The sequence below is a fragment of the Falco naumanni genome, chromosome Z (assembly GCF_017639655.2).
Source record: "Falco naumanni isolate bFalNau1 chromosome Z, bFalNau1.pat, whole genome shotgun sequence".
Taxonomy (NCBI): domain Eukaryota; kingdom Metazoa; phylum Chordata; class Aves; order Falconiformes; family Falconidae; genus Falco; species Falco naumanni.
In genome coordinates, this window is record NC_054080.1 from 25920982 (window position 1) to 25947024 (window position 26043).

The 26043-nt window shown below is 37.1% G+C and overlaps 1 protein-coding gene across 6 annotated transcripts in view; it reads right to left on the reverse strand.

Annotated features, from left to right (window-relative positions):
* FER (FER tyrosine kinase) overlaps positions 1-26043 on the reverse strand; it is a 192746-nt gene that overhangs the window by 114150 nt on the left and 52553 nt on the right. For all 6 annotated transcript variants that reach the window (XM_040579568.1, XM_040579569.1, XM_040579570.1 and 3 more), the window contains 2 exons: positions 23677-23799; positions 19935-20124 (listed from right to left, as the gene is read on the reverse strand). In XM_040579568.1, coding sequence (XP_040435502.1) covers positions 19935-20124; positions 23677-23799 — 313 coding nt within the window. The remainder of the gene's footprint in view (positions 1-19934; positions 20125-23676; positions 23800-26043) is intronic.

Sequence of the window (26043 nt, forward strand, 5' to 3'; positions counted from 1 at the left end):
TACAAGAGCTCTAAGATAAAACCAGAAGGGAGGAATTCCTGGGAGTTACTGCAAATGATATGTTCAATGAACTTACAGATAACAAAGACATACCAGACAGTATCGGCCAGAGTAGTTAAGATGCTCTCCTTTTCGTCAAGTGAATGCTAGCTTCATTTCTAGTTTGAAAATACCATTTCCCTGATGAAAAAGGTGCCATAACAACATTCAACTTAAGGCGTCAAATTTAGATAATGGGGAGAACAAAGAAAATTTTTGCTTTTAGAAGGCTATAGATGTCTGGCATGAGAACAGAGTTTATAAGCAAAAATTCTTCAAAGACACTTTAGAAAAATTAATTTTCTGAAAATGATCCTCTGCATTGGTCACTCTAGCAGTGGAGATTAAAAGTTGTTTAGGAGAAGACTCAAAAAACACAATAAACTTAAAGACTATGACTATGATAGTAACTCTGGCCTGGCTATTGATGAGTGGATATAATAACCACAAAGCATCTGTATGTCCGTTCTACAGGTTTTAGCACATATTAAAGGAGATGTAAATGCTGACGTATATCAAAACCTGAACATACAGCAGAACATGCTGGATGTCCATGAAGTCTATGATTTGATTTCAGAAGTAAGACTAATGACATACCTCAAAAGGCTTTTTTTTTTTTTTCTCCCCTCCCGATCCATGACAGATCTGGGTATTTCAGAAAGACCACACGTAGAAAACAAGATAAATGTACTATTTTTACCAAACAAAAGAGGCTATTTGAAACTGTTAACATGGCACTCACACACAGAATGAGTTGCTGGCTGAATATGAGCTGATTACTTGCGCTCAGTAGATCATCTATGTTCAGAGGACATTCTCACGAATTATAATATGCATTTTCTTAGTTTGCTATTGTAGATTACCTATAATTGGAAGCAGCACCGTGCAGAGCCATGAAGATGTAACATAGTAATTAAAATCAAAACAGCCAAAGTTAATAAAAATATCTTAAGTACACAGCGAAACCAACTGAACAAAACAGCTATTTAAAAATCATTTTTGTAAGATAACATTTTCTGTTTTAAACACAAGTAACACCTTCCAAAGCAGCAGAAATGATGCATAATTGATGTACACAAATGGTAAAACACTACAGTGGATGTAAATTAATGTTCCACCTTCTGAATGGCAGAGGGTAGCCTGAAAAACAAGACTTACTGGTGTGAAATTTAAGAATAGCTATATTTTCTCAGACCAAAGATATAACCCAGGCCATGCCAGTGGCCTAATGGCCTGTAAGAAAGGGAGAATGATAATTCTTCAGAGAGTATCTTTGTCCTCTGAAGATCTGGTGTATAAGATCTGCTGTATAAGGCCTGCCTTAGTCTAAGATATGATATTTCTACATGCAGCAGTCATGGAAGGATTTTCCTTCCACATATTTTTTTAGCTGCTTCCTGAATCTATATAAACTAGTACAATCCATTGCTGTAGCAACCAGTTGCAAAACATAATTACATGTTTTTGAAGAACACATTTGTCTGCTTGCTTTGAATCATCTGTCTGTTGTGGTTATTTTATGGCCCCTACTTCTTGCTTCTGAAGACAGCGAACAACCATTATTTCCTATTTACTTTCTCCACACCACCCAATATCCAAGGCATTACATATATCTTCATCACATTCCCACTCAGTCTGCTTTTTCAAGTCTAAAAAGCCCAACCTACTTATTCACTAATTTTACAGAAGCTCTTCCACGTATCTGAGCATTATTTTGCCTTTCTGAATTCTCCTACATCAATTTTGTAATTCAGGGAGCTGAAAATAAAAGTGGTTACGTGGAGCCAGACTCTTCTCAGTGGTACACAGCAAAGGACAAGCAGCAACAGCCAATTTCCATCAAGAATAATTACAGTTAGATACTGAAAAAAAAAAAAAAATCACAATGAGGATGTTTATCAAATATTGAAACAGGCTGCCAAGAGAGATTTCCGTCACTGGTGCTGCTAGAACCTCAACTGCAACAAGGTGTTGTGCAGCCTGATAATAGTATCAAAGATGACCCTTCTCCAAGCAAGAAGTGGGACCAGATGGCCTCCCTGAGATCTCTTCCAATTTAAATTATCCTGCAGTCCTATGGCATTTGGGAAGCAGGTGCACATCAATTTATGATTTACAATTTACATCATAACAGTGATTAATTTTTTCTTCTCTATTGTCTGTTCCTTTTCTGAAAATTTCTAGTGTATTTTTTGGTGTTGATCTCTAAGTAAATAGTGACCCGATATCTTCAGAACTTATACCTTATTTTGAGTGGCAAGTCAGGGTTCGCTACTGTTATATGTGAAATCAAGCACTGTTACTACAACCTGGTCTGCAGGAATGCAATTACACAATATGATACTAATATTAAAAAAGCCCAACTGTGAGAAATAATGTGCATAATTTATTTCTGCTCTTGTGATTACTTATATGCCTATGATTACTTACATACCAGAATCATGAAGGTGCAACACAGGCCAGACAGTAATTTTTTTTATTTGTTTACAGAAACAACAATAAGAGCATTATTTGGAGACAAAAACCTGAAAGCCTTTGGCAGATTTTACTTAGTAAAGCCTCAGATGTCAGTAACCATCCTGTGTAAATAAGTTGATTCTAAAACAGGGGCATGAATACTATGATTGACCCTTTTCTTTCTTTTTGAATGACTATCAGAACAGGATGTACAGTTAGGTTGTCTGCACTACGTTTTCTGTTTAATTAGTTTCAGAGGACCAATTTCTCAAGCTACATATAAACTGTCAAGGAAATGTCACCTTAATCTTTGACATTATTGGTCAAATCTGCCAAACACACAAATATGTATTAAGAGGTCTTTAAGGAAGTAGAGAACCTCTTAATGGGGGCTACCAATAATGTTTCCAGAGACATGGCACATTTTAATTATTATATACTAAACAGCCCTTTTATTTTTTAAAAAGATGGGAATTTGATTTCACCTAATTATCATCAAGAATGTCAACTGTGCTCTAGAGAAGATGACTGCACCTAACTAAGAAAACGTATGGCACCTAACCTGAGGCACTGAGATCCTATCCAATAGCTGGTTTTGTTGGAGGAAAAACTAGCCAGACAAAGGCTTTTGCAAGGCAGATAGAGAGGCCCCTGAAATTCAGTAAGGAACTCCCACTTTGCTTAGTGAATGTATTTGTACACCACTAAATCCCAATACACCTCCATCCACTGATTGCACAATGATGCCAAATAAAGGAGAATTGATTTCAGTAAAGGAAATTTAACAAACTTATTCAGACCTCTGAAAGCTTAGAGCCAAATTTAGAATTAATAAAAAAGTTTAAATGCCATTACCTTATGTAACTGGGGAAACATGTAACAGGGAAAATTAAGACTTCTGTCCCACAAAAGCCCCAAGCTGGTTTGTAAATGTTCAGATATTAATTGTTTTAACTGATTTCAAGAACTGTTACTAATCAATAATTTTGTTATTAATGTACAAATACTTTACTAATTCTTACACTATCACTTTAATAGTTTCAAGTAATCAAAACTGATCAAATTTCAGTCTGTACAGCACCTGCTATAGCTGAAAGGGAAGTACCTGGTCATAACATGATCCTTCTTCTCCTTGGTTGTCATTGCCACATCACAGTAAGAGATCCCCGAACATACACAAAAGGGCTCTCTTGCTATAATTCTGCATATGCTCATGAGGTTGCAATGAGAGAACATAAACCAGACATAACCAAGTGCAAACCAGACATAACCAAGTGCTTCTAGCTGTACTGCAATACCTCATGTTCACAAAAGCAAGAAAACCTACATCTTCTCACATCCTCTGGCAGCTCCCATCCAAAAATATACGATGATGAACTAGCTGCCAGTCAAACTCACCATTTGCCAGGACATCTTGCTCAACGTTAAGGCATTGCTGCTGCTTGAGAAAATTAAGAATCACAAGCCAAAGAGCAGTGAATGAGCTACTGCCACTGTTACAGGCAAAAAGTGACCAAAACTGAACCACAGCCAAAATAAATGAGAGGCAGAAGTATACAAATGAATGGGAATGTATTACATTTCTTCAAATACTCTCCTTGTTTCCAAACATTTTCATCTTCCTAAGCCAAATACAATTTTTAGTCTACAAACCAGCGTTTATGGTTTGGCAGTTACACATACTAACAACATCAGAATAAGCAATCAGTGAATCAGTGAGATTTCATGAATGTGACTTAAAATTTCAAGACTATTACTATAAATTTAAAAACAACATATAGCTCAAAATATGATAGAGAAAAAATTTTAAGAGATCACAAAACATGCAAAGCAAATTGACCATGAGGAAATTTTGTATTTCCATCATCTAAACATTAAAATTTGTCAGATGGAAAGTACACGCATTATTAGCTAGAAATATAAGTGTATCAACAAATTATTCAAAGTTAACAATTCTTAGCTGTATTTTTGATGCAAAGAGGCTAGTTTTATTCTGTACTTTATAAATTTTCACTTTAATACATTTTTACTTTATATACTTTTTACTGTATACATCCAGCTGAAATAGTTTCAGGTGTGTATGACTCAAATTCTACAGAAGAACAGAGAAATACAGTAACACTAGAACTGCTACCACGGAGTTATAATCAAGACCAACACTACAACTGTCATTTGAAACAATGAGGTCTTCAATGTGGAATATGTTTCAAAACTGGTTATATACATGCACACACACACACAAAAATTGACCCTGACATCCCCATTTCAAGTTAAAAAAAAAAAAAACTGAGCTAGAAATAAAATTATTTCTAAGGTAACAGAAGAAATTTATTTCTTTTAAATACATACATATGTTCTGCTGCATTACTGTTATTTAGAAAATTCATCTCTATTTGACTAAATTGTGATAAAACAACAGATCAGTTTTCCTCCATTGAAGATGGACATTAGTGTAGACAATTCCAGAGTTCTCACATATTCATTTTTCCACAAAAGGTACAAAGGCAGACAGTAGTTTTGACACTTGTTAACAAATGACAATATTCCATAATAGCACTTCCTTAATTGAACGGTAGAGTCTTAGGTGACCAATACATAGCTAACTTTTAAATAAGTTAACATCTAACTCTTCAAACTGATCAATGTTACTTAAGGACTAACAGAACTTCATTACAAACACTGACCTAATAAAAGAGGTAGAGTCATTCATCCCTGCTGACCTATGTTCAAGAGAGCCATCAAAACAGGGCACTTCTAACACAGGTAAAATTTTGTAAAAGACAGTTACATGGGCTAATAACACAAAGCCACAGGTGAAGAACTCCTAGACTACATTTTGCATGAGGCATGAACAATTTTACAGTGCAGGTGGCTGAAGTACTAAACTATGCACACAGTGCATCACAATGAACTCAGCAGATTAAGCAGATATAAATACAACTTTCAGGCATTTTTATGTGAGGATCCAGACTGTTGAACATAAAAGGTGTTGCACAAAATGGTCAAAAACCCTCAATTCCTAATAGTCTCTACAAATGGCCAGTAGCTAAAGTAAGAAAATTATGAAGATCACCCACAGGTACTGCAAGCATGCTGGTAAATCCCTGGAGAGCAGTGTACGTGCCAAAGAATGCCACCTGGAACTGGAAATTATATTTACTAACCACATACTTAAAGTAACAGCAATAGGTTTGCAAGAATTCTGTGTATACTTACATAACCTACAGACCGAGAAACAAACAGTTCCCCTTTTCTCATTACGAGGAAATACCGGTGTTCTGGTTATTTTAAAATTCCAGATAGGAAGCAAAGCCACATTTCAGTAAGTCATAAGCCATTAACTGTTTTCACAGAATCATAGAATCATTAGGGTTAGAAGAGACCTCTGGACACCATCCAGTCTAACCCCCTGCTAAAGCAGGTTCACCTGGAGCAGGTAGCACAGGATCACATCCAGCTGGCTTTTCAATGTCTCTGGAGATTGAGACTCCACAATCTCTCTGGGCAGCCTGTTCCAGGGCTCTGTTATTCTTTATACTTCAGAAGGAACTTCTTGTGTTGCAGTTTGTGCCCGTTGCCCCTTGTCCTGTCGCTGGGCACCACTGAAAAGAGCCTGGCCCCGTCCCCCTGACGCCCACCCTTAAGGTGTTTGTGTGCACTGGTAAGATCCCCTCTCAGTCTGCTCTGCTCCAGGCCAAACAGCCCAGCTCCCTCAGCCTCTCCTCATCAGGGAGATGCTCCAGTCCCCTCATCACCTTCGTAGCCCTCCGCTGGGCCCTCTCCAGTAGTTCCCTGTCTCCTGAACTGGGGAGCCCAGCACTGGACACAGCACTCCAGATGTGCCCCACCAGGGCAGAGCAGAGGGGCAGGATCACCTCCCTCGGCCTGCTGGCCACGCTGCTCCTGATGCCCCCCAGGATCCCACCGGCCTTCGTGGCCACCAGGGCACACTGCTGGCCCACGGGCACCTTGCTGCCCACCAGCACTCCCAGGTCCTTCTCCGCAGAGCTGCCTTCCAGCAGGTCACCCCAGCCTGTGCTGGTGCCTGGGGCTGTCCCTCCCCAGGGGCAGGACCCTGCACTTGCCTTTGTTGAGCTCCATGAGGTCCCTCTGCCCCAGCTCTCCTGACCAGGTCTCCCTGAATGGCAGCGCAGCCTCTGGTGCATCAGGTGCTCCTCCCGGTTTTGCATCAGTTCCTTCATCCAGGTCATTGATGACTAAATTGAACAAGAATCCCCCTTTTCATCCCTTTTTCCTGATCTGCACAGGCAAATTTCCTCTGGTCCCACTGATTACAATGGCATCAGAATCCTGAAGAAAGATGACCTCATACAGCAAATCCATCTGGCAGTTTGTAGAGAGGGAATCAGCAGGCAGCAAAGAGAAAAATCAGTTACGAGCTACAAGCAGGTGAATTATTGCTGCCATGGAGGCTAGTCAAAAGATGTTCCAGAAAAATACAGGGAATACAGACCAAAGGTAAGCAGTCAATAAAATGGACAGTTTGGGGCTTGCCTGCTAGAAATACTAAAACAAAGTTTCACCTGTCATCAACTCAAGCAAAGGTTCCCTTCAAAAGAAGATTTTCTAAGGAGGACTGCATCTCTTTCAAGGTCAGCATTTTTTATCCAAAGAAGAAGACATGGATAGACAACTGAAGCAACTACTCAGGTGATGTACCAGCTGCATAAAGAGAAAACTGAAGCTATGGGAGCAAGTAGTCTGTGCATCAGCCAACAAGGCAGAGTACTGTGCCAACTGGGACTTATGCAGCCCAAAAGATATCCAAATACAGGATTTATAAACATAGCAGGAACTGAATACAGCATGCTGTTAGCGACGATGCTTCGTATACTGGTAAATTACTTTAATTAGAATGCATTACTCAGTAACTGAAGGAATGACATAATCTTTCCAGATCTCATTAAATATATATTCAAAAAGCTGTAGTTCAGATTTGGTTGCTTTTTAGTCACAGATACACACTGTAATGTCTGCTAAAGAAATGTGTCTGACAAATCTAGTGGTGGAATCCAAATTTTCATCATTTAAGACCAATAAAGTCAGGTCCCTGGAAAACAATTAGAGGTACTGAAGCAGCTATAGTCTGAAGAGCCAACAGCTGCTAAGGGGAAGGAACAAACAGAGAACAAGAACATCCTCGCTACATTGCATGACCTTGAAATCCACAAGTAACCGTAAATCCTTCCTGTGTTCACAAGACACCAAGAACTAAAAAGTCCATAGCTGCAGACTCGCAGCCTGGAGGCAGGGACTAGCAACCCAACTTTGGCAGAGGTCCATGCCAACCTACAGAAGACAGTACTCCATCAGGCTGGGGGGGGAACCCCTAAGTTTCCCCCTAACCTCAAAGGAAGTTCCTAGAGGCCCATGAAGAATCCAGTCTCCCCAGCCACCCACTACATGACAAGATGCATTGTCTGTAAGTCTATTATTACTGTTCTGACCAGTTTAAGGTAATGTTTGTTGGATTCTGCCTCCTCTATACTGTCACCCAAAAACTGGTATACAGTAATGAAGATCCCTCTTATGTCTCATTGACTGGCTCTAATTGACTCAACGACTGGCTTTAATGATGCCACCTTGGCAAATGCTACGTCAAGAGACATAAAATAGCATTACACGTTATGTGATCTGACAGGCTATAAAGCCTTTTTCTTCCCTCAATAAATAGCATTATTAAATATGGACTGGAGATTGTATTCTGTTCTGAAAATCTTATCGTGAAAGGATGCATTTGTTTTATCACAGCAAAACAAAGCTTCATGGAGTTAAAACCTGAACAGCTTCAGTCAGATTGGACACAACAGGATCTTACCCGCACCCACATTTAAATTAGCTGTATTAAAGAATAAAACTGATCCTTTCATAATCAGAAAAGGTTTTGTAGTACAACTAGATCCAAATTTGATCAGGTATTTCTGTTTGACAGCTAGCACAGTCAGGATGTGAAGTTTGGTTTTGGTTTTCACAGATCCCTGCATCAGTTTACTAACAGAATCAGCTTGCACGTTAATAAATAAAATGATAGAACAACTTCGTGACAGCTGCAACACACAACTTTAGCAGCATATCTGATGTAGGCTTAATGAGTAATCTTTGTAGGGTGCCAATCTAAAATTAAGCTTTTATTTCTATAAATAATACATAAGTCATAACTACTGGAAATATATTAGTATTTCTGTTCAGATCAGACATGTACAATACACAAATACCCATTACTTTTAAGGGAGACAGCAAACCAACATAGTGTTAAGAAATTATCACACATTAAGTAAACACCACCACAAGTATCTGCCAATTTAAACAACAGAAGAACAAAAATGCAAATCCGATAAATAGGCAGTGTTCAAATTCTACTCTGAGTAAAGCCTATGGTCTACTGAACTCATGTCATGCCTCAGACCACAGCTGTGTATCTAATAAAAATGAACAAGACTATTCTGGAAATAGAGACATCAAGGAGGAAAGACTCAGTGTGCAAGTCTCAGTAATGGTACCAGAGAGTACACATTTCAATCCTAGCCAAGGTGAAGTTCATAAATTGCATCTAGCACCATGAGCTGAAATAAAGCAGGTAGCATTTCTCCTGCAGAATTACAAAAATACTCTGAGTTGTTATGCTTAGTGGTAAACAGAAGGTGTCTTTTCATGTGTTTCAGTCATTACTCATTAAAAGGGGACTCTCCAAGAAAGGGATCTCTCCTCAAAATTCATCAGTAGTACCTATTAAGCATTCTCAAGCTGCTTGTAAAATCAAAGGTCAGTGTCCTCTGTTACAGAATAAACTTCTTTTGCAATCCCCCCAAAAAGAATTAATAATTTCCACAGATTATGGGTATAGTTATATATGACTCGATGCATCAACTTCTTCATAAGTATGCTGAGGAAAGTACCTAAAATGATACTTCAGCCATCTTGGCTGAAAGTGGTTATTTCCTCACTATTTTTTCTTACATATTATAAAGCTACATTTCATTATCGCACTGTTCCTGAGACTCTTCAACATAAAGATCAAGTTGTAGATACAATGATCCATCTAAACAATGTTGATTTATGAACGACATATATATAAATCAAACAGACTTGAACAGATCAATCACACAAAAGCAGCAAGCATCTGAAGTGGGCCAAAATCCTCTAATACACAACCACAACTTCAGACATTACCACAAGGGCTCTCGGCACAGCTCTGCAAACTGCATTAAGGACCTTAAAACGGATGTTTCCCCAGCCAGAACAGCCACAGAAGAAAACAATTACATTTTTCAAAAAGCTACTTCACTGCCCCATACAAAAATTACCTGAAGACAAATCATCCCTCCATTAATGGTACTTATGTACGTGCCTCATATTACTGTAGCCTGGAACTCACATCAATGATCACTAAAACAAGCACAATTACACTGTAATGAGATCCTATTAGGTAGGAAATACTCACAATTCCCACCTGCAGATTTCTCTTTTTGTCCCCCCACTAGAGATAACATCCCCCTCTTACACTATAACAGCAGCTAACTTTTACAGCAAAATAGTTAACACAAGAAATCTGAATTTATTTCAGCTGTTCTAAACCTTCGTTCTCCTTGAGGATTGGGGCTTCTTCTTTAGACTGATGAAAGACTTGCGTACCTAAAACTTTGGAGGTTTTAACCCAAAAGTTACTTGTTTAACTTTTTTTTTTTTTTTTCAGAACTCTCTGAATATATCTTCCATTGCTTAAAAGTAATACAAAATTCACATCCTGTTTTAGTACAATGGTATGGTCACCTCAGTGTAATGTTTGCTCAGTCACATCAGCTTCTGCACTGCGACATTCTCTGCTCACTCAGAATGAATTCAGTATAACAATTACCAAGTTCAACTGCTCTACTGAGCTGCTAGCAGAGAGGATGAAAACTTCACATTACCACAACACAAAAACGGTCAATGCTATCAAGTACCTCATTTTAGCCCCCCTCCCCAATATATTCAAGTTTCCCTTTCTCCCTCCTACCTACAGTTCTTTGTTTTCATCTTTATCAGTCAGTAAGTAAATGCCAAACGCAGGTTTCCAGACTGAGATAATTTCAGTTATGTTAGCCATTGTGAAAGTCTGCATTGTCACAAAGTTTTGGCTAAACTAAGTTAATTTAACTTAACAGGGGAATGACAGACGTTTGTATTACATACAAACCCAAACATTGAGTGATTTTATTTCATCTTGGTACATGAAGTCATGATCTATAAATAAGCAATTTGCAGATATAGTTCCTAATTCTTTAAATTCTCAAACTGTATCACTTGTATCCTGTATTTTTATTCATTATATTATTTATGCTTTGATTTAGCACCCAACGCATCACCGTGGCAACATGCGTTAATAAAGGCAAGGCCCTAGCCCGATGGAAACACTCTCTCTCATAGAATTACACTGACACTGACAACCTGTAAAACAGCAGAATCATCTCGAAATTGTCAAGTTGGCTCCATTTTTTCACCTTCCCATTTAACGAACCTACAGAGCAACTAATTAGAGCAAGTAATTTAATTTGGTAAGCAAGTAAGCTTCTATCAAATATTAATGTGAGGGTCCTGAGGGCACCAATAGGCTTCAGTAGCCCTGACCAGCCTCACCTGGAGACTCACAGCACCCCTGCCCATGTGCCCACTAGCCCCATTACAGTCCAGCCCTGGGACTGAGTCCTGGCCTAAGCTGTACCGTGGGTACCCCATCTCCAGCTTTGTATCTGGCCCTGCCTCCTATATGGATCCTTTATACGTACATTGTAGCTTTCTCCAGCCCAGTGTTTGCTTCTGTGTCCTGGACAGACTTCGGACCCACATTATCACCTTGACTCCAGCCCTGTCTCTGACCCCTTTTCCTTTTGCTCCTGACTGGACTCCTAGTTGGACTCTGAACCTGATTCACTGCTCTGCTGCCTCTGGAGCTGCCCATGGACCCTATTAACATTTGGCTCTGCCACTGTGCTCAGACCCCGCAGGATAGTACCACATCAGTGAGGGCACTGCCCAGCCTTGGGTCACCCTCATCTCCTGGATCACTCCTCCTCTTTGAGCAGCTGGCCCTCACTGCACCCCAACAACATTTACAACTCATTTCCTATCGTATCTCCGAGTACTGCCTGTGCAAGGAGATTATAAAGTGCAATCAAATCTCAAAGAAAGAAACTGAGGAGACTTTCTCCCCATAATTTGATTCACGTCTCACGAGTTCCTATGATATGCTGAGACAGGAAATACCTGTAATTTCATTTCTCTCAAAATGTCATGTTTATGAAACTTAAGAAAGCTGCCAAATGTTAGTAAGTCAAACGAAATACCTGTTCCAAATGGTTTTAATAACTCCCTAAAATGGCTAATAGAAAAGTAATTATTTGACCAAGAACTATACTTGCTCAAGTAAATGCTGATTAGGAACCAAAGGACCAGTGAGGACCACCTGGTAAAGAGGTGATCTAAATTCAGCATCTCACAGATGTAATATTTGAACTTTTTTTCCCCAGAACAACCTTCTCTTCTTTCTCTCCAGCCAAGAGAATTATCATACAACCTGGAAAAGGACGTATCTTCGGGGTTTTTGATTTTTTCAGCAAATGTGTTTTATTAATGTTTTTTACTTTTATATACATGTATATAAAAATAGATATATTTATAATGTTTTTTATTAAAAAACAAATGTTTTTTATTAAAGGCACTGAGTGACACCAACAAAACTTAGAGGCAGGCAAGTCATTCTTATCTACTCTATCCTGAATTTGGGATTTTTTAATTTTTTTTAATTAGTTGTACAAAACTATAACCTACTTTCCAAACAATGAACTCTTGCTTTCTGCAATTAAGAAGCTTGGAAAAAAAAATAATTAAAAAAATTACTTTGCGGAAAAAATTTGCAGTAATTCCAGAAAACAAACCTGCTTTTGACCATACAATCTTCCAGATCTGGAATGTTGTTTGATTATAAGTAATTCATCACAGTTCAATACTGCTCCAAAAGAAAAGGCCTTCAATCATTTCTCAAGAATGACACATTTCCATGCATCTTGGCTGTGATCCTCCAGGCTTTCTTTCTTCTTAGGATGAGAACATTAGTTTCAGAAACTCCTGGATATCTACTGTTATGTTCATGCAAAAGTCATTGCCTTTCTCATACGACCCTGACACATCAGCCAAATAAAGGTAAGTTTCTTGCAGACTGATTCTGTACCTCCCTAAAAAGAAGTTGAGATAAGCAATCCTGTATTTTTTTTTTACTGGATTACAATTCCTATCACCTCTCACATGGGACTTCAGCTTTCCCTACCATTAAAGACTTCTTTGAGCCAAGAACTTCAAAGTGTCTCTTGCAAAGTGGGCTTCACATGTTTGGGTATTGATATCTAGTATAATTTATGGCTTAGGTTATCCAACACATCTACATGGGACTGGCAGAAATGAGTCACAGCTTGATGTCAGGCAGGATACCCTAAGCAACCTAAAAATGGCATTCATGCTGATACTCAGGCACCTGGTTCCCAAGTTAACCAGAAATGTTTTGCATCTATCTTACTGCAGGACGACCCAAAGAAAAAAAAGTATCAGTGATATCTAAAACATGCTATTTCATTTACACCACTGTTAAAGATCACTGACAGTATAAAATAAAATGGAGAACAAAAAAAATATCCGGTCTGTATCTTAAAGGTAGTGCTCCAAAAAATGGATTAGATTGCCATCCTGCTTTCTCAATCTGTACCAGGTAAGAGCTTCCCCACAGCAAAAAAGAGCAGAAGCTACAAACCAAACCATAAAATCATACACTGCAAAACTGGCAATAAACCACCAGTGGCACTAGATTAAACCCATAAATTCTAATTCAAAGAAATATTTTATAGTAGATTTTAAGACTTTTGGAAGCGTAATAATTGCCTTTAAGAACAAGAGTATTTTTAACTAGCCACTTAAAAAACAAAAAAAGGAGAGAGATGATTTAAAGCAGCCAAATTCTATCACATTATTTACTGTGTGTTGCCTAGAAGCTATGAGAAGTTAATAATCACACTAATTCAGTCCCATTGCTACGAAAACGATGCAAGAAGCCAATGGTGTTAATTCTGGCAGAGAATTACTACCATCCTCCCAGCACAGAGACATTCCACCACATCCTGAAACATACAGTGGTTACCAGTATATGATTTCTGTTCAAAGGGAAACTTCTGGGTAAAGCTTTCCTAATTCACAGAGAAGATTTTCACTGAAATAACAAGTCCCCAGTGGGTATGCAATGCTGCAACACTACTATGATGAAGTCTTCTTCCCCAAGGAAAACTGAAAGTTCTTGAAATATTTTTGGCAGTTCAAAAGAAGTATAAGTACTTATCTTAAGAACATATACTCTCATTCATACAGAGAGGGTAAACCAATTCTGCACTTAAAATACTTGGAGTTTTGTTTACTCTGAACAAGCCACCTCCCTCAGTTCTTCTTAAAGTTCACTCACACTTCTAATTTTGTCTTTCCCAAAACTAGGTTACAGCTCAACACTTTTTGATAGATAATATGCTATACCTTAAGAAATACATAGTTTCTAAACCTTAATCTATGAAAATATTACTGTCAAGTTAATCTTTCACTTGAAAAGTTTCTAGGCATGTTCACTGGAAAGAGGCTTGACAGTTTCATTGACCTCCCATCTTGTAAATTCTGGACCAGTCAGTAATAACTACATGGGACAAAATATGACTGAGTTTATCTGCCTGTCACCTTAGTATCTTCTTTTGGACTGTTCTTCCTCTGGAACATGTCTGTCAGGCAAGGAGGATTTACAAAGAGGAGGAACAAAAGGTAGAACATACACACTCTGAGAGCAAGAGCACAGTTCCTCCACACTTCCTAGAAGCATCTGACATTTGAGTATTTTTGCTCCATGTCAAGTTCTGGCTGTAAGCCGGAAAAACAGGTCCCAGCCAGCAAGCTTGGAAAGTGGCCCAAAGCAAAGATCACTTGGTTGAGCTTCACCTGTCCAAGCATCCAACAAATACAACTGGTTATTTCCAAGTCTTTTATGAATTAATAGCCACAAATTCTACAACATGACTGCATTGGCAGTGTCTCCTCCACTGGGACAAAAGTAAGAGAATCAGCAAGGATACCAATGCTGTACTGACTTACTTCGGTCCGGTTTTTATTCATAAGAAACTTAAAATCTTGAAATAGTACAGTGGAAGTCTACAAGGTTTATAAATATATAAATCAAATAACTGTGAAGTGCTCTCCCACCACTTCCTAATATATGTCCTCATATAATCTTATTTTTTTATAAATGTCATGAGCCATAAATTAGTAGAGAATTACTTACACAGACAGATAAACAAGGGAGCTGTCTGGCGATGCACTACAAAGCATAGGAATGCCTCAATTCCTCTGAGTCAGTAAGAAAAAAAACCAACGAATTTTATCTCTACCATCAAGCTTTCTGCTACGGCTGCAATGGGCTGTCACAGAAGCTGTTTCCCTGCATTTGTTCGAACAAAAGGATCCTATATAACCTGAGACAGTATGGGAAAAGGAAACCCCCTAGACTGTGGGCACATTTCTCAGCAGATTATGTTTCAGGGACTTACGATACATCATCTAAAATGCATTTAATGAAGCATCTTTAATCACATAACCAAGTCCTATAAATGCTCTTTCATATCTATGTAACTGACTTCAAAAAATTCAAAACATACAAATTGGTTAAATTAGTCAATTATCATTTTAGTGATAATCCTGAAAACATTCGCCTCAAACCCAAACCTGCAGAGAAAGGCAAAACTATTGGTTTCTTGATCACAATACTAGAAGGAGCACTGAATCATGGATTCTAGGAAGCAGGAGTGGAAATATAAAGCATTCACATTAGGAAAATAAAAAGGCACTTTTAGAATTATTTACAAAAGCGAAACTGGCACTTTAGCACTGTTTTATGCATGATTTTTCCTTCCATAACCACTGAAAGCTTTTTAGCTTTTTTTTTCTTTACCACGATTACCACAATCTCTACCACAATTACCACAAAAGCTGGCTTATCTCACTTTTAAAGTAATCACTGAGAACAGGATCTCTGACGGCTTTTAAGGAAGAATGACAAATAGCAAAATCAATTAGATATCCACTGAACTTTTGTGGTTTGTTTGTTTTTTTTTTCCCTTTCGGGAAATTCTGCTACAACAGATAAAACCAGAATTCAGAAATGTAATATCTCTTACTAATATCCATTTTCTGTCACCCCTCTGTGTACTGTTTTAAGCATAGCACTACTCTCCACTGACTGTATAATGGTATTACGATGCTTTAGCTTCCTTCTGCCTTGTACACCTTTCACCAGTTCACGTTACCAGAGATATTATGGTTTCCTTCTTGATTCACCTGCACGCCAGTGCCTTCCACCCTGACAACCCAGCGAAACTGGAAGTCCTTGAAGGAGCATATAGAGAAAGAACAGTGACTTTGTACTGTTGCTCCATGGGCCGTACAGCTGCACAGCTCTTTTACTTGGTTTACATGCTGTTGAAGACATGCATTAGGGTCTCTCTACCTTACAGTTGCATTTCATTATTTGCAAAAAAAATCCTCAAAAAAATCAAATCAAAACAAAACAATCATTTCATATTATTCTGATGTCCAATAAATGACAGCACACATTTTTCCCCCCACATTTCTGTGTCTCACATGCCTTTTTTAAACATATGTAAAAATGAAAAATTTTGATTATTCAGTGATAACTAATCTTCTGGCACTGAGCTCCACCTGCTGACAAGTCTTTCAAGTGTTGCACAGCCTGCATACTAAGTCTGTTTTATCAGTGGTTCCAGTATAATGCTGTAGTACGCAAAATAAGTCTGTATGAAATATTTCTGTAGTGAGAAAAAAATATAGTTTTAAATACATATTCTTAAAAATAATGGGTTTGCACCTTTGTAGTATTTGTTTTTACCATGTAAGGAAACAGGAGAAAATATGTTAAAGTGGCATACATATTTCACTGTATTATTGCTAAACAAAATTAATTACTATTTTATACTAACTGTATCTATTGCCAGGCTTAAGCATGCTGCAACAATTCTGTCACAATTTTCAAGTCAATACTGGTACTGTAAACTTGAAGTCTTAGTATGAAATGAAAACTACCACCATTGTACTTAATTCCCTGAGTAAATGTTTAACTGGTACTGCAATATTCCAAATATCCCCGATGTTGTTATTTCTAATCAGATCATTAGACATATAAAAGCTTTGTTGTTGTTGTTTCTGTTTTAATTATGTTGGACTATTGCCATGCTCCATGAATCACATTAATAGCAAGAATACCACATGTATCTCAGGACAAATGGCAGGCCATACATCCATTGACTGAACACCTAAGCAGTGAAGAATTAGTTCAAGCTTCCAGTTACTGGCTAATTTTCACAAAGTGACATAATATATAATAATTTGGATACTAAAACATTTCAGGAAAAAAACCCAGCTGTTTACAAGGAACAACTAGTTTCTTGTTTCCTTGTGCCTCCTTACTTTAATGTAAGTATAGAAGAAGTGAACTATGATTCTCTCAATTACATTGTAGATAGTATCATAAATGCGTAACACTAAGGGGCTCAAAGGCATTATTTTAAACTTGTAGCACCTTTAGCATCAAAATTATCTCTGCCTTGCATGGGTATTTCAGTAGGAAGTTATAAATGCTAGAAACAAAAAATATGCTTTGTTTTTCCACATATGATGCTAAAATTGTTAAAAACAAGGTTCAGAAATAGCCAAAAATGGAATTATTTTAACTACTTGCTATGATATCATGACTGAATAAAACAGAATCATGCAGCAATTTCCTTTTTTCTTAAAATGTGTACATGGACACCAACACACAGCTAACATTCTACAAACAATAAAATATATTGGCTGAACCAAACAATACTGAAGACGCTAACAAAATATGAAACTTCCTACAGTTAACAGAGGCAAAAATGAACAAAGAAACAAAGGAAGTTATAACACACACAACATAACACTGTCTATAGAAATACATCAAACAGCATTCCAGAATTCAATTCTTTTTTAGTATTCTATTGTGATGTTACATAATGTTAAGAGATGGAAAACAAAAGAATTTGCAAACTATTCCACTATGAAATTGGCTATATTTATATGATAACATATAAATACTTGAGAGACATGAAACTTTATAAAGTTGTTTTTACATCATATTTTTTATTTTAAATTAAAAAAAAATCTACTTGTGACTGAACACATGAAAATTTACTTCATATGCATGCTCACAACACAAGTCAATTATGATTTTGTCATTCTTAGGAAAAGAATTTGTAAAACAAGTGTTTACTATGGATTTCTGAAGAAGGATGAATAACCACATTCAGATGTAGTATCAGACAATATTTAGATTACATTATTAAAGATAAATAGGAGAAACCTAAATAGATTTATAGCTGAAGAAAAAATGATCCTCTTGAATGACACCAGGATGAGCAATCAGCAGTAAGAACATTTCATTCCTGATCATTTAGCAACTGTATAATTTTAAGGAGTTTTACTTAAAAAAAATCCTATTATAAAAATCAACAGGATGCTTATTTATACAAACAGCCCATCAGTGTATTATATTTTCATCCTGAGATGAAGTCAAGACTGTCCTCTCAAAGAACAGCAATCTGAAAAAGTTTTAATTTATACTGCATTGTATCTACTGCTTTTTAGTCAATTTTACTAGCACACAGTATCAACTTCATAAGTTAAACATAACTTAAGTGGTATTTGCCTGTCTTAAATAACTTAAACAAGTAAAATTAGCCAGCCTTTAAATCACATTATTTTTTATGCTGCATACTGCTTATAAGACAAAATCCTCAGACGCCAAAATAGCAACATTTTTCTTACTCTCAACACATTTAATATATGCAACATAGATGCAATACTCTAGAAATCTCAGTATGTACCTCCTCCAGAAAAGAAAAAAAAAAAAAGAAGATAAGCTTTCATAGATAAATTTTACTCCAAAAAAATTAAGAAGTCAGAATTCTTCACTGTGTACTGTACATATATGCAAGGATTATTTTCTTTCACCCACTGAAACAGAGATTTGGACACCAGCAGACAGACTGTAGCAACCTTGAACAGAGGGAGAAGAATGCCATTCTCTTGATAAGACTCATCACCTCAACTAACACTTACAGACTATATTCACTAGCACTACTACAGGATATTACATTAAATAACTAACAAGATAGCCTACCCCCAAAAGATTCCAAACTTTCTCAACCATTACCCTGATCCTTCCTTTCTCCTCCATCTTTTTGTGCTTTATCAACGCCTCCTAGATCATGACAAGCATACAAGATTTGTAAAATAATGTTTTGTACCAGTGAATATTGCAACCACCCACTAGTGCCTTGTAAATATTAACCAGTTGTTGCCAAGGGGTTGGACCAGATGACCTTTAAAGGTCCCTTCCAACCCAAACTATTTTATGAGTCTGTGAGTCTACGAGTAGTAGTGGAAGCAAGAGAATACTGACAATTAAGTATAACTATAGAATGGGAACGGAAGAAAAAACCAAACTTGGTTGCACACATAGAGAAAACAAAAACATTCCTCTCAGAAACAACAATTTCATTATCATTTTACTGAGCTACCGCTCTGCAGTTCAAAAGAAATGGCAAGCTAAACCTCTACAGAAAAAAGTCACAAGCATCTTGTATATGTCAAATTAATCCTTAAAAGCAAACATTACTGCTTGTCCCTTTAGTAAACAGGTACTGCTTATTGGCTTTTTCATGTCGCCTACTATCTCTAAACATAGCTGCACTGAGAAAAGGAAGTCACACAAAATCTTAGCAAATTAAAGTACATGGGGGTCTCATCACAGCACAAAAAGTTCCTTGTGATTATTAAGAGCATGTAAACATTTAAAAGTAAGTTGCAAAGAAATGTGCGTTTGTTTCTGTTTAAAGAAAAATGTAAATACAGTACATTCTCAATTACACGTGCAGTGATTCCAACACCTTTTACTGTTAGTTTCCTGTCTACAAGTGTCACTGTATTTCTTCAACACAGCCAATGAAATTACCAATTTCTACTACTCAGTTATGTTTACTAAATCTATTTAAGGGTTTACACTATTGATGATAGAAAAGTTTAACAAGAATCTAAGCATCAAGTGTACAAAATACCAAACCAAGTCCACAGACATACAAAGGGTGTCACAAGTTATAGCAACTTCAAAAAACATCACATAACTGAACTGTTTTTCTAAACAAGTCTCCACAAATGCAAAGTGAAGTTTATTCACTTCAGTCATCCCCATGACTATCCTTGAGACTGATGTCAGGACTAAAGTACAACAGCAAGGCTGCACAATTCAGTAAAACAGGTGTAAAACTTACCATAGAAGTCACTGATCTAGCATCTTCTTCGTAGTTCACTACAGGTGGTGGCTCCTTCCCATCATTCTCTTGGACCTTTTGTTGCAGTAGTTCTTTCTGGGCTGCAAATTTTGCCTCTGAGCATCTTAATTGCTGAACTGTTTGCTTAAGTTCTTCCAGTGCTTGCTTTTGGCTTAGCAAGAGTACAATACTACAGAGAAAAATAACCATTTCAAAATACACATGATTTAAAATACATTATTTGTTCCATAAACCTAAAAAAACCCCATGAAAATTCCTCAACAGAATTATTTGTTCAAAGGCATAAACACATGAAGCAAATCTAGAAAATCTTCAAAGCTACTAGACGATGCAAGCGAACATCTACTTTGCCATTCTCTTTTCAATCTATCACAAATATGTTGTAATAAATATAGATGAAACTACTACTTTCATCCTGAATTTACACTAGGGTTCCCCATCCTTTAGAGAAGCAATACATTTTTAGATATTTATTTCCAGCGATGAGAAATCCACTGCAATCCACATAGTTGTTGTAATAATAATTTGCACTATTAAAATCACTTTATATCCAGTATAAATTCATCTGCCATCAAGTTAGAGGTGTCTGTTGTCTCTTCTGAACTGAAAGGTCCCTACTGCTAACTATTTCTGGACTGCAGCGTACATTCTTCTTATGAAGCTAAATAAATTGAACTCTATGAGGAGTTAAAATCATTTTTTTCTTGTCTTCTGCATGTTTTTATGACTATTCTCTGAATACCTCTCATTCCTCTGAATGCTCCAAGACAGACATAATTCAATAACTGAAGGACAAGCAGACCACTTAGACCATCTACAGGTACCTAGGTGACTCTATTATCCCCAAGAACTGCCAAAACTAAATAGGAACAGAAGCCATCTGAAAGACAGAACCATCCACAGTACAATATAGACACCTTTAAAGGCATGCAACTGGAGCCCAGTGACATGCAGTCTGTAAAGAGATGCAGAGTTGTCACCATCTGCAAGAATAGATCAAGGGGTAAAGGGACTGGACTATTAAGAATGAGGACAGTATGAAGAAAAATCACAGTATTTTGTCACCCTGTATCTTCAGCATAATCCCTGGAAGACAGACCCTCCTGCAAGCCTTACCCTTGAAGAAAAAAAGTCATTGAGATTGTTCCTTCACAAGCAGATGCTGAGCCAAATGACTATGCAAAGAGGTTCCAAAGTGATAAGGAACCATCTGTCATAAAATTCTCATTGGCAGGAAAAGATAAAAAACGTATCCCTATAGATGAGCATGGTAGTAAGTCACCAAAGAACAGAACTCCATACAATCAGCAGAATGATCATTCATGTAAAAAGGATAATATGATGTATGAAGACACAATTAGAGGACCTGAATCTGAGAACTGGCATGAGAATGCACACATTTAAAAGCAACACACAGAGAAATGAAAAATTATCCTGGCATTATCTTCAAGATAGTAATCTTTCATCTGGTCCTCATTATGAGAGAAAAAAATAGATCACCCTATGAAAATGATGGCCCTCCACCATCAGCTGGGCTTTGGTGAATACACATTGGCTAGAATGACAAGATCCCAAACACTGAATGGTTTCAACTTACCATGATCTGTGTGTAACAAGATAGACCCTGCAAGTTAAAAAGCATGAGCTATACCCTTTCCTGAACTGTGGCAAGATGGATTATTTTCTCATTTATTTGCCCAAACCCAACACAGAATGCTCCCCATTCCATCTATGCATGAGGAATTAGAACCTGTAATATTATTTGCCTATGGCCTGCATGAGTGCAAACTTCATAGTCCTTGTGGCTAGCAAGAGCTACTAGCAAGCTCACAGAGTGAGATCTTGTGTAATTAATCCTGGCAAGACCAGAACCATCCAAAGGTTGGGAAGTGGCAAAAATATGAACTGAACCAAACCCCAAATATTCAATATGCTATCATGTTGAAAGGGCAGATGGTATACTTGACATACACATATATAAATAAAGCGTAATAAAAACACTCTTGTGTTGCAGGTGATGCTGTCATTTGAAGGTGCAAAGGCATATTGGTGCCAGCATAATAGTATAAAGACAGATAAATACTGATGAGGAACACGAAATCAGAGGCCTGCAGATAACACTGCTGCACATGCCCTAACGAAAAGTGCAGTACCTGCTAAGATCCATTTGCAGTGTTGCCAGAATTAGAGACAGAGAAATGCTTTCAAGCCCCAACTCAGACTGCCACTGCCAAGTCAGTGAAAAAATCAGAACTCGTGATTCTGAAGCTGTGTCAGAAGGGATCAGCAAGACAGCTGAAGTCCAAACTGGTTCAAGTGAAGAGACAGAAAACATGATTTTGAAGACTTTTACCATCATTCCTCCCAGATAACGCAGACAGAGATTTCTGCAGCACTGAAGGGCAAAGCTCAGCGCCTTGGGTGAAGTTCAACAATAACACAGGGTCCAGAGCTCTTGCATTTGGAGTGGATGTCCTCACTTTATTTCCTGACAACAGGCTGGCACTGCACCAACAGAATGACCTCTGGCTCAAGAGGCAAGCTTTCATTTATTGCTCAATTACTTTTTATATTTCACCTTGCCTTGCAGCACCGAGACCAGTGCCATATGCTATGACAGCAATCAAGAACATGCAACAGTTGGATAGGCTCTTCTAGGGAACATAAGTACATGCAAAAATACCCTGATCACCCTGCACTGCAGTGAAAAGGTGAAAATGGGGTCTGCTGCAGGAAGGCATAACCAATGACAAATCAGAACTGGGCTGAATTCAGGGAAACTCTTACCTTACAACTAGAAAACGAAGACAGATGTCATGCTTTTTAATGTGACTTACACGTATTGGTGCAATCTGAACCGAAATAATCTCCTCAGCATCTCCTACAGCATCAGTCAAAGGAGTAGAAAGAAACACAGGGATGATCTGATCTATTTTCAGAGAGAGGCAACTGGTAACAAAACAATCTGGAGGCAGGGGGTAAACCCACTAAAAAACACCACAAGACTCATCTAATTCACAGCTTATCCTTCAAATAACATTCAACAAGGAAGGTAGGTGAAGAATCAAAAAAAATGGAAAATATACTGTAAGCACTTTCAACAACAAAAGAACAGGAAAGCATCTAATCAAAACACTGATACCATATACACACATATGGTTCTGGATATGAATGAAATACTATCCAGTGTATCGAGTGAAAAGATGCCTTCAAGACAGGATTACCTGAGGACTTACATTCCAATTCACCGGTATCGTAAACTAATATTTATGACCAAGTTAGTAAGGCTATGACTGATTGCAACAAGATCACTATAGACAGAAGGTGTCTTTATCTGTTGTATTAACTTCAGTTTAGACTGGAATGTGAATATTTTTTCTAATCAGAGCTAGGAGAAAACCTGAAGAACTTGACCAAGAATGATACTTTATAGTAATGTTTTATTTATGGCACTGTAAAACACTCATTAATCCCTTGCTTTCATTATTTAATACGCAGTACTACTAGGTACCAGATCTACATTTAGTTTGTAAAGCAAATGCAAAAAGAATGAACTCAACCTGACAAGTTCCAAACACATTATTGCCTAAGAAAGAATAAATCTTGCACACGAAAAGCAGAACAAGATTAGTGGAGGTTATTTCTTATTTAAGTCTTAGGAACTGCATTATAGACACTTTCCCCTCGAATTACCATATTTCGATATTTCATTTCAACTTACTCAGACTTCTTTTCACAAGTCTTAGAGGACTCTTCTATCTTTTTCTCCAGTTCCAACACAAGTTCCTCTTTGCTCAAAAGGGTTTGTTGTGTCTGAATCAGTTCTTCTATTACTGTTTTTAACCTGTAAGACATAGATTTCAGAAACCTACATTGTGAATATATAAACAGTAAATATTTGGGAACCTTTTTTTTTTTTTTTCCCCTGAAGATGAAAAGGAGCATTACTTTTTATCTTACTTAGCGCTTGGTGATCTCTTTTTGTGGATATACCTTTATATTATGCTATTAACCCATAAAACTACAGATCCCCTACTAGCCTCTGTATACATACAAGGTTACAGAACGATCTGCTGCCTGCAGGCTCTCCGATCAAGATTATTTTTTTCCAGAATGAGTGATGAGTTCTTTGAATTAATGCTTTCCTAATTACATTGCTAAATTATGAGACACTTTATGAAAGATGAAAGACTTCCAGCTTCTACAGTACATAAATACACAGAATCAGTAGCTGGGCTATATTCACCTCTAGAAATAAAAATACAAATTGACACTTTACGTTGTAAGAGTGATCTGTATAATTAACTTTTTTAAAGCCATACAATCTTTGGTAACAGTTAATTCAAAGGAAAGATAAAACTTTTACAAGGACACTCAACACTAACAGAGAAGGGGTTACTGCACATTAACACTTTCCAATTATACTGGCAAGCATTCCAACAAACAAAAAGACAACAAATGCACAATACCATTTGTATTTTGAACAATGCAGATAAATAGCTCACACGATGCTGACTTCCAAAATACATATTAAAATATATATGTTGACTTCAAGCAATTGTTAAGCCAGGAGAACAATTTTTAAAAACTAACTCAATAAATATGTACCACATCTCCTTGGCATTCACTTACCCATCTTTAACTATCTTACTCTGCTTCCTCTGTATTTTCAAGCCCCATTTTTTTAAAAAAGTTATTGAAGTAAAGAGTTAAACAAAGGCAAAATACGTATAGTACTTACCACTGCACAGATGTATTGCTCAAAATCGTTCTAGATTAGGGAGTGGCACTGAAGGTCAACTGAGAGTAATTTACATGGATGCTAGACATCCAGGAGAACATGTTTCGCGTCCATATATACTAAACTAAATGATCTGATTCTAAACATTGAATTAGCTCTCTCCTCCCAGTCTAATTTATACAATGTTGATTACATATGTTCTTTATTCAGACAGTCCTGGATCTTATCTTGGATGACTTAGATTACTATAAAAAAGCCATCTAGTGAACGATAAAAGTTTATTTCCCAAATGAACAAGCATCTGCATGTGTTTATCTTGAGATAAGGGAAATACTTAAAACATTTCTCTCAAAGTAATATTCCCAAAGCTCCCTTTTTAACAAACATTTTTACTGTTTTTAGGCTAGCACAGTCTGTATGCTGAACTCAGAAATGATAATTTTCTTACACTGGGTCTTCAATTCACTATCAAATTTTTTCTTTCAAAACCTTCCTAAAAAATAACTACCAATTTTGTAACTACAGATACTGTTTTTTTGATCAGCTTTCTAATCAAAATTTTAATCAACATTGTATTGGCTTAACAATTGTTTTACAGGAAGCAGATGTTACATCTCATGATCAAGGACCAATATTCAAGAAATTAAAACTAAATTAAAAAGACTGTTCGTCACTGGAAGGTATGCGTGTATACATGCAGAAACGGCGTATTAAAATATTTTAACATTTCAAAAATATTAGCTTTAACATTGCAGCATCACATTGAAATAGAAAGTTGATGTAGTTCTCCCTCAAATTTCAGAGATACCTTAGGATGTTTGCATTTATCCTCAAGAAAACAAAACAAAGCAACCATATACACACTAACTTGTCTCCTTGTATTCAACCACTATTGTTTGTTTTAAAAAATTTTATTCCAAATGGCTAGAACTGACATCTCTGCATCTGCCTTGTATCATCTTGGTTGTGGTTTGTCAGAGAGAGTTTCTGGTGGCCTTTTATTTGCCTCTTGGGTAAAATCAGTTTACAGAAGGGGTTTGATTCCTAACCAGATAGTCACTATAATACTTGTAAACTTTTAACAACCACAGAATCCCAAATTGTCAGGTTTGAACAGCATGAAAACACATGTGAATGAGACAAAAACAAATCTAGAAAGCAGATACCTTCAGATTAGGATCAGCCACCTGGAAAGCTGCCTTTCATAGTTCTTTAGTCATTAGCACCCTTCTGCATCAAATATCAATAAAAATAAATCCTTGTGCTTACAGAATACTTTTTAAATTCATTTGGACATGAATTCATATTCCCACTGATCAACACCTACTTCATTCTTGGCTGCCTCCT